This window comes from Sciurus vulgaris, assembly GCF_902686455.1.
Source record: "Sciurus vulgaris genome assembly, chromosome: 3".
NCBI lineage: Eukaryota > Metazoa > Chordata > Mammalia > Rodentia > Sciuridae > Sciurus > Sciurus vulgaris.
In genome coordinates this window covers 143874934-143884841 of record NC_136463.1, presented here as the reverse complement: position 1 = coordinate 143884841, position 9908 = coordinate 143874934, and the positions used below count along the sequence as shown (strand labels likewise).

The window sequence follows — 9908 nt, the reverse complement described above, 5'->3', positions numbered from 1 at the left end:
CTGAATGGAAAATTACCTTTTTCCTTCCAGTCATCTCTGTCACAAGCGTACTCTCATCTTAACAGAATAATATAATTTACAGTTAGCCTCTCATGCAGAAGTTGAGGAAACTGAGGCCCAAAGATGATCTCTTCCTGTGCTGATATGGTAGCCTTGAGTCATGTGAGGATAACACCTGCTTAATAACCACATGTGGTTCACAGCCACCACACCAGACTGCACAAATAGAATTTATCATCTTCCTAGTAAGTTCTACTGGACAGTGCTACTGTATAATGCCACTGCCTCGGGATGTTGAGCTGTGGTCATATCCACCCTTCCTGGCTCCCATGGCTCTGGTCTGGAGAGTCCCCACCAATCTCTAGGTTTTCTCTGTAGTTGCCAAACCATCCAGAGTGTAAGGGTCTGGTGTGCTCATAATTAACAAGTTTGAAGGTGCTGGATTTCTGGTTATTTGAGAATATCTAGAAATCCTAAATAGAAATGAAACCACACACATGTATGTTTCCAGCACATGTGGAATGGTTCAGGCCAGGGCTGCTTTATGGCTTTTTGTACCTTAACAAAAGCAGGAAAAGGCTTCCTCTCCCCTAGGATGGAAGGAGGTGCTGGGGGGGACCAGGACTTTGACATTAGGAGGATCTGACTTTGAATCCCAACTCTGTGACCTTAATCCAAAATTTAAGCTCTGTCGGCTTCAGAATCCTCATATTTAAAGTGGGGACCATGATACATACCATGTAGGGATTTTGTAAAATAACTCTTCAGCATACAGCAAGCACCCAGTCACCATGGTGTAGCAGCTCCCCTTTTCCCAGATTTACTGCTTCACTCCAGACTGCTGAGAGGAATATTGCTTTAACAGTGGCCCCAGCAGCCCAGAAGTACTGAAAGAAAATCCATGGGACGCTTTCAGCCCACTGCTTCCTGTGACCATGGCAGGATTCACAGGCCAGTAAAGGAACGTAGGTTTTTCAAGAGGTGACTATCATTGCAATGTATTATAAGCTATTATTCTGCTTAAGGTTTGGTGGAATAGTTCAATAATTAGCAATCAGCCTCTCTGGATCCACATAAACTCAGCACCCTGGGGTAATTTGCTATTTCTATGATCATAGGAGAAAGAGAAGAAAATAAGTCATTAAGGCAGTGATTACCAGCCCGGGCTTTGTGACACCCTGAGTATTTAAGGGATCTCAAGAGGGGTTATAAAATTCTCAAATCAAGATTTAATTTGAATTCACTTTAATGTTTTTTTTTAAAGTGGCATATGGCACTTTGAGGACAGGAAGAAAAAGTCACAAAGTCCACAAACTCATGAAGGTGTCAGCTCAAAAGGCTGGAAATTACTGCATTACGGGATCAATTCCCACAGTAAACATTTCATAACAAAGGTGTGTTGCATTTGGTCTCATTCATTACAGAGTAAAGGACTTTTACTTGTTTGGTCACATCTTTATCATTTAAGAAATATTTAAAAATGGTTTTTATTTTTAACTTCAACACGTCCACTGTGCATTTCCAAAACAGCAGGCTTTTCAAAGAAATAAATCAGAACTGTAAACACAAGATACAATATGTTTGACTTCCTACAGTCAATTTCACAAATCTACATACTGTACATTCATACGTGAGGTTCAGCCTGTCACCCACTTCATTTCTGTAATTACACAAGCATAATAAATACATCTGATTTTAAAGGTCACTTAAAATGAGTCATGATAATTTACAGTACAGTACGCTTCAGTTCAAGTGCAAAAATAACTATTTGCTTAACTCTACTTCTTTTTAAGCTATGTTTTGTGGTGAAGCTAGACATCCAAGTGTAGAATTTCTCCTCCCAGATGCAGTACTGAGCAGAGCCATGTCATGGGGAGGCCCTGGCTTAACATGGTCCCGTCTAACCAGAGGCTAAAGCGCCAACTGGCTTCTAACTCTGTTCCTTCCTCTCGCCGGTGCTCATCCACGGCTGTTATGCACAAGACAACTGCCCTTCATTCAGCTGAAGCAGCATCCCGCTCCCCGGCCCTCCACTTTCATTTTTAGCAGCAAGCTTTATGTGTGATTCACTGAACTATTGCTCTGATGATAGCTATAATATGTACAGTCTCTTACCCAGATCTAATTTGTCCAGTGTCTGACTATATCATCTTGGGGAAGAGGACACTGAGATTTGTTTCTTTAGTCATTAGAAAGTACCTCTTATTACCACCCATTCCATTCCCAATTTTTATTTACCACCTCACAAACAAAACTGACCCACTAGTTAAGTTTTTGTAAATTGTATCCCTCCCCCAGGCACTTAAATCTTATACTGTTCTTTGTAAATAGTACTGTGTAATTAAAGGAACTCTTAGGAATTCAGTGATGTTTTGTTTGTTTGTTTTCCATAAGCTAATTAGAGCCCAAATCACTCTAAAATAGTAAATAGTGATGGAGGCTATTTCCAGTATAACATATTTAGTAAACCCTTACTGGGTAAGCCACAGGATACTGAGTTGGTTGGTTTCTTTGAAATATTCCCTCATTTCTAGTCAGTCTCAAAGCCCATTTAAAACAAAAGGCATTTTTAGCTCAACTTAGCTTGCAGTAGTCACTGACAGCTTTTGCTGCTCAAAGAACTATTTTCAATATATACCATACATATATAAAAATATATTTGCTGGAGATATGCAAAGCTTATGATGAAACTTAACTTTTTAAAATTTTAAACAAAAAAGTATAAATACTACTTTCATCTGGTTACTTTTTAATTTATCTCACAATTTTTTAAATGGTTCTCTTCTGGAGAAACAAAATTATAGATGTACTGTTTCTTTCCAGTGGGCATGAAGAACACAATAATTAGAATAAATAATCAGAGGAGGGAAATTATTCCAATATTCACCTTGAAACACTTGTGTTCCCTCCACTTAGTATAACCGCTGGTTTCCAGCCTTACTGCATTGGCCTCTACCAAACAAGAAGTGAAGTCCTCACTGAATGCCATTTCCCTTCTGCAACTCCAACGGGACTACGGAAGTTCACCTTTCTTGCCATATGTACTGTAGCTCGTGTGTGTGCGTGTGCGTGTGTGTGTGTGTGTGTGTGTGTGTGTGTGTGCGTGCGTGTTTGCCATGTTAATGAGTTTAGATATTTAGAAGCATATGCGGTACTGGCTCCTCTGCAGGAGTGTGTTGGGGCCTGGCTGAGGAGCCCAATTTCATGCAGGGTGTGAGTGAACAGGACACCTTCAGCGTCCTCCAGTGGCAGGCCAAGTGTGCTGCTCCCCACTCTTCTCTGCACGTGGGTCCACAGTAGGGTGAACAGGGCTAATCTGAGTCTGAGATGCTGCTGCGTCAGGGGAGGGCTGGTTTCTAGGTGGGTCAGAGTGAGTCTCACGAGGGACAGGCTGGACTCCACCAGCTGGAGAATTTTCCTGATTCTCACTGGTCCCCTGGAAGGAAAAAACAGAAAGAATGTAAAACCAACCCTTTATATATGTTTTCAAGTAAGACACAGCAAACATGGGGAGATCATCCTAAAGTGCCCATTTCAGGGACCAAGTAATAGAGGAATAAGGATAGAATGTCTTACCTTTCATTTCTTTTCCTATGTGCAACTGCCAGAGCCGCATGAAAAACACAAACACTATAAGCAGACATATCTTGTGGATAAAGGAACATTATTACCAAAACCCCTGTCACTACTAGGTAAACAGTTCATATCATCAAATATTTAATGACTCCCCAGTCACAGTAAATCACTGGACGAGTACCATGGAATAAGCGAAATGCAGGCCACTTGCTGAGACCAGGGTGTTCAAGAGCCAGAGGTTTTGTCAATAGTAAGTTAATGAGTGTTTTTGCGCCTTGGAGGAGGCTGGGAAAATGGTGTTCTTTAATGATGAGTCTAATGTATATTTGGAATTTCAGATAATCACTGAAAGTTATATAAAATAGAACTTCCACGTAAAAAAGGTAAGTAAGTGCACTTATATAACCAGTGGTGAGTAACAGAATATGAATTCACTCTAGTATGTTTTGGTAAAATGCCATATTGGTTTTCAGGTCAGGAAACATGATTTCTAAAAAGGTTTGCTTCCAATAGCTGAATACAAAAAAAAAAAAAAGTTTCATTTTTGTTAATTCTGAAATATAGCGGGGGGGAGCCCTTAGCACAATGATTTCTTCATGAGAACTACACCAAACCTGCTAGTTCTTGTTAATCTCAACCTACCCAGAAAAAAAGAAAAAAAAATTAATGCTGCATAACACTTTATAGGCTTCTGTGAAAATGAGGCTGAGCACAGAGATGGCAATGCGGCGACCTAGACGGCAGACTCACCCATTCCCCTGCTCCCCTCCCTGCCATGGTACAATTCCTCCTGTGCTCCTCCCACCCCAATGGCCAGCTCTGGACTGAGCCCCAGATTCATGTGAGTTTATTATCCTAATAGATAAATAAGGAGGATCACACACAAACTGGCATGGATACGGTTATCGATAAACAGATTTGCATAAATTATACAAAGATTTTATGTTTACAAAGTCAAAATACCGTTAATGAAGGTAATTCAACAGATTTTCTAAAAAGGGAATTACCCAAATTATCCTTTAAGTCTTCTCCTTTATTTTATTTTTTTTTTCCTTCTGGGTCCTCGGAAGCTACTCTAAATATAGAGCTGACATAACTTATCAAAAGTAAGTGGGAGACATGAATCTAAAATGGGGCAAGAAAATTTATTCCTTTGGTCAAACTGTTCACAAAACTCATACTCACTTTCCAAAGTCTAGAAACGGCTTTTAGTTACACAATTATTAACTATATCAACATGGTTTGACTTTTCTAAGGGGAGATGACTCTTCTTAGAGACAAGAACAATTGCACTTTCTATTTTTCAGGTGAGGCTACTACAGAACCACTGTCCCCTGAGTGATTCAGGTTATTACTTAATTCAAAATTAATTCAACTTACTGCATTCCTATGATATGTCATATTCCCACTAGAATGCTGGAACTACAGAGATTAGTAAATACAGTCCCCGAAAGCAAGAACAATATGTTCTTGCTGCAATGGTTACCTATCGACACTGAAATTTTAAAGGAGTATACAATATTGAAATTGATTTAATTTCTTTCAAGAATTATCACCTTCTTTGTAAAGCCTTCCTGAACTCCATAAGGCAGAATTTTCCTTCTATGGGACCTTGTAAACATGCCCTAACAGTTATCAGTGTTGAAATTGTTTGCATGTCTGTTGTTTCCCACTGGGCTTTCGATAAACCTTTATGAGTGTTAAATGAATAATTAAAATGAGTGAGCCCACTTGAAGTGTCTCCAGTGAAGGTAATGTTGGTAGCCCAATGGAGGAACAATACCTGTAAAGGCTGTATCTCAGAAGCGCGGTTGTCTCTAGTCAGTTGCATCATCTCTTTAATTTGGTAGAGTGCGTAGACAAAAGTCACCCAGGGGGAGGAGCTGACCCCCCAGGCTGGTTTGTTCACATCTTCCTGTTCTTCCTGGTGCTTGGTTTTCTTGGGTGGAAGTCTAGGCTCAATGCGTGGCATGACATCTTCTGTCTGTTGCTGTACCAAGTCGATGGTTGCTATGGGAACAGGACTGGAGGGAACAGGAATCCTTTCTGCCAACATTGTCTTGTCTGGAGAGAAAATGATATTTAAATTATTTTTCAGTTTTCTACATATTTAAATAAAGGTAAAAGAATAAAATAAGCCAGGTGCAGTGGTGTACACCTGTAATCCCAGCTACTTGAGAGTCTGCTTGAGACCAGAGGTTCAAGACCAGCTTGGGCAACAGAGTGATACTCTAGCTCAACTAAATAAATAAACAAACAAATAAATAAGTAAACTGACAATCCTATAAGCCCATTCAGTTCACTTAATAACATTAATAAGTTTATTAATGTTCTTTTTACCAAAGAAATATTTTTTTAAAAATGTGTTTAGTTATAGATAGATACTTTTTTTTTAAAAGTTTATTTATGTGGTGCTGAGGATTGAACCCAGTGCCCCATGCATTTGAGGCAAGTGCTCTACCACTGAGTTACAACCCCAGTCCACCAAGACTTCTTTATGTGGTGTACAACCTCTTTGCTTGGTCTTCTCATAGGACTTAATAGACATTAACATATTTTTTTTTGACATTAACATATTTATTTAAGAAATCTAGTTTTTAATTTAACTTAGATATAACATCTGTGGAGCACAGGTTACAGTGAATGTTGCCTTAGGTTCCCTTATAGGATTGCAATTTTAAAAGTAAACATCAAAACAACAAAAGCTACCTTGAAGCCTTTCACTGAAGGCTTGAACTGAGACTTGTGAGAGGTATGATCCAGATGAGATATAAAAGAACAAAAGTGAGAAAACCCAGTATTGATCTCTTTGTCTGAGTAATTCAAAGGGATTAAAACCATCTCTGAGGTTTCTGTAATAAGTGAGTTTTTGTCCTAACAGAAGTACTTCAGATAGTTGAGGCCAGGGCTCATGGAAGGAGGGCACCCAGAGAAGACTATCCCTGTGCAGAATCAAGGAGCTGAGCAAGAGTATCTGTATTCTACTGGTTGGCCTTTTTCATTCAAAAGTTGATTTAACCAGTGGTGCATGCCTGTAGTCCCAGCTATGTGGGAGGCTGAGGAAGGAGGATCACAAATTCTAGGTCAGCCTGGTCCATTTAGCAGACCTAATCTCAAAATAAAAAGATCTGGGGACAGCTCAGCAGTAGAGCACCCCTAGGTTCAATCCCCAGTAGGATCTCCAGTACTGCTGCCTTTCCTGGCCCCCCAAAAAAGGTTGATTTAAATTGTTCTAATCTATACATTATACTTGATGGAACAATTTTACTAAAGATCACATCTGGTTCAGGGAAAACTTCAAAATTTCAGGTTTCATTTTCTTCAAATGAAGTTTAGGCATAGAGATTAGTAACACTCCCTATTCCTAGTAGTACAGTTACTATATAGCCTTATATGTATTTGACTATGAAATCCCTTTAGACTACTAAGGAAATTTAAAATCAGTACCATAAAACAAAACAAGAATACCCACGCTACCTTATGTAACTAATATTCTTTGTAGCAGAGTAGGAGGCTTCTAACATGGTACACATGGATTCACTGGTACACCACTAAGGAAATCTGTCCGGGTTGGCCCACTGTCCACGTTACTACTTCCGGGTCACTGAGAGGCACATGGAGAATTCCTTATGGTTTGGACCATTAGCAACATCAAGAAAGAATGGAAATGTCTACCTTCCTCCTCATCTGGCACTGCCAGCCACTGGATCAGGGCAAAGAGCAGGAGTATCACCAGACAGGCCATGCCAATTCCTCGGAAGGTTGCAGCAGCCCCTGTGAAAGCAAACAGAGCGCTAGAGGGTAATTCCAAGAAATGCAGATAACCCTCCTCCAAAACTGTCAATGTTCTAAAGTTCAGGCAAAGGAAACACAGCTTTCAATGAATCAGAGGACAGTGCCCTTCCACCAGCTTCACCTAATGGAAAAACACAGGGCTGGGTATCTGTCAGGAGTCCTTGGTGCCGGTACTGGTTCTGTTGTTGGTCAATTATAAAACTGCATTTATAAAGGACTGTCTTTGAGTGCCTTCCATTGCAACCTCTAATATTCAAGGGCACTCTCTTCTTTGTAAACACCATTTACCCACCAATTAACAAACAGCCCTATTAATCTACAGTGGGATGGCAGAGTTATATAATGCTGCAAATTCACATGTTCCTGGGCCCACCTCACAGATGACTGAGTAGTCAAGGTCTCTACAGCAGAATGATCCCATTTCCACCTTGGATATTTCATTTCTCCTTCCAACAAAGGAGATCTGATGAGGCAGACAGGCTGTGTTAATACAGATGTAGTGACATGACCAAAGTCAGTGTACAGTTAGACTTTCCTTTTCTTTTTAAATATTTTTTTTAGGTGTAGATGGACACAATATCTTTATTTTTATGGAGGATCAAGGCCAGTACAATCTTCTTTTCTTTAGCTTTATCATCATCAGGTTTGGGGTACCATATTTCAAACCAAAATCATAAGTGCTTATTCATTTGTTTGGCTCCTTTGAAGTATCTGTGTAGCATCTCATTAAACAGTTTGTCAGAGGAGTGTGCACAATTATAGGCTGGCTTTAATCATCTTAACAACCTAACCACATGCTTTAGAATTTTAACTACCATGAAATCTAGAAACAGAATACAAATACTGGAATTTAACTTCTGGCAATCTTCAGTAATAATTTAGTATTTTGTGTGAGGTATTGCTAGAAAATTATGTTTTCACCAAAGGGAAAAAAAAAAAAAAAGGAAAAAGGAAGTCTTACCAAAATAATTGACTAACACGCCTCCAATCATGGCACCACATCCTCTTCCCAATCCCAGGTGAAGGCCCTGCAGGATGCCCTGAGCAGACGTCCTCAGCTCTGGGGGAACAGCTGCACTGAGGTAAGAAATACATGCTGCCCAGATGGCTGCATGTGTCACTCCTGGAGAAGGAAAGAAACAGAAAAACAGGAGGCATCAAACATCTTCTTAGAACTCCTTCGGTTACCCCTTTTAGAATAGGAATTATTTAATTAGGCACCTATTTTAAACATATGCATTCACACATACATATGTACATTTTATGGTAAAGTAGACATAACAAAGTTTATAATTTTAACCACTTTTATACATACAGTTCATGGAATTAAGTATACTCATAATGTTCTGCAATCATCAACACCATCCATCTCCAGAACTTTTTCACCTGAAATGAAAACTACCTTTCTTTAGCCTCTCTTCTCCAGCCCTTGGCAACCCCTCTTCTTTCTATTTGATGAATGTGACTATTCTGGGTACCTCATAACTGGAATCATACAATATTTGGCCTCTTTTTACCTGGCCTATTTCACTTAGCATGTCTTCAAGGTTTGTTTTTGGTACTGGGGACTGAACTAAGGGGCACTTAACCACTGACCACATCCCCAGCCTTTTTTATTTTTTATTTGGAGACAGGGTCTCATAAAGTTGCTTAGGACCTCGCTAAATTGCTGAGGTTGGCTTTGAACTCATGATCCTCCTGCTTCAGCCTCCCCAGTCACTGAGATTACAGGTGTGCACCACCACATCCAGATGTGTTCAATTTTTAAACACTATTGTTCAATAGTGCTACTATGAATGTTGGTATGCAAGTACCTGTTTGAATCCCCGATTTCAATTATTTTGAATATACACAGCTCAAAGCAGAGCTGCTGGGTCACATGGTCAGATATTTAACATTCTGAGGACCCACTGAACTATTTTCCACAGTAGCTGTACCATTTACATTCCCATCAGATATGAACAAGAGATCCAATTTCTCTACTGCCTTAATTTTGGATTTTTTTTCTCTTAAATAAGGGCCATCCTAATGAATGCGAAGCAGTATTTTGTTTCTGATTTGTATTACCCTAAAGACTAGGAATGCTAAGCATTAGTGATACTTATTAACCATTTGTGAATCTTCTTTGGAGAAATGGCTATTAGAGTCCTTTGTCCATTTTTTAATTAAGTTGATTTTTGTTGCTGAGTTGAAGGAGTTCTTTAAATATTTTGTGTATTCATACTTTAGTGGGCACCTACTCTGACATTAAGATTATTTCCAATTTTTCCCATTATAATTAGCACCATGATTCATAAATCTTAAGATATAGCTTTTTATGTACCTTAGATTTTTACACTGGCTATAATTCTATAACTGAGGTTAATAGTTCAGAGGATATGACAGTTTTTACGCTTTTGAGTATATAGTTTTAGTTTTCCAAAAGAGAGTAGAGAAAATTTACAATGCCTCATAACAATTGTATTTTTATCTTCATTATCTGTTGGAGGGAGAAAGAAATAACAGGATTTTAAAAAGTAATTGTTTTAATATATGGT

The 9908-nt window shown here is 39.1% G+C and overlaps 1 protein-coding gene across 4 annotated transcripts in view; it reads right to left on the bottom strand.

The window, feature by feature from the left end:
• Positions 1-1222: 1222 nt before the first annotated feature.
• Positions 1223-9908, bottom strand: part of MFSD6 (major facilitator superfamily domain containing 6) — a 64602-nt gene continuing 55916 nt past the window's right edge. Inside the window, exons 4-7 of one of the 4 annotated variants that reach the window (XM_079135102.1) lie at positions 8333-8494; positions 7252-7350; positions 5360-5640; positions 1223-3436 (exon numbers count right to left, since the gene is read on the bottom strand). In XM_079135102.1, coding sequence (XP_078991228.1) covers positions 3233-3436; positions 5360-5640; positions 7252-7350; positions 8333-8494 — 746 coding nt within the window. In that variant the 3' untranslated portion in view covers positions 1223-3232. Of the gene's footprint in view, positions 3437-3505; positions 3602-5027; positions 5641-7251; positions 7351-8332; positions 8495-9908 lie in introns of those variants that run through there. The other 3 variants (XM_079135103.1, XM_079135101.1, XM_079135100.1) reach the window with 3 other exon arrangements.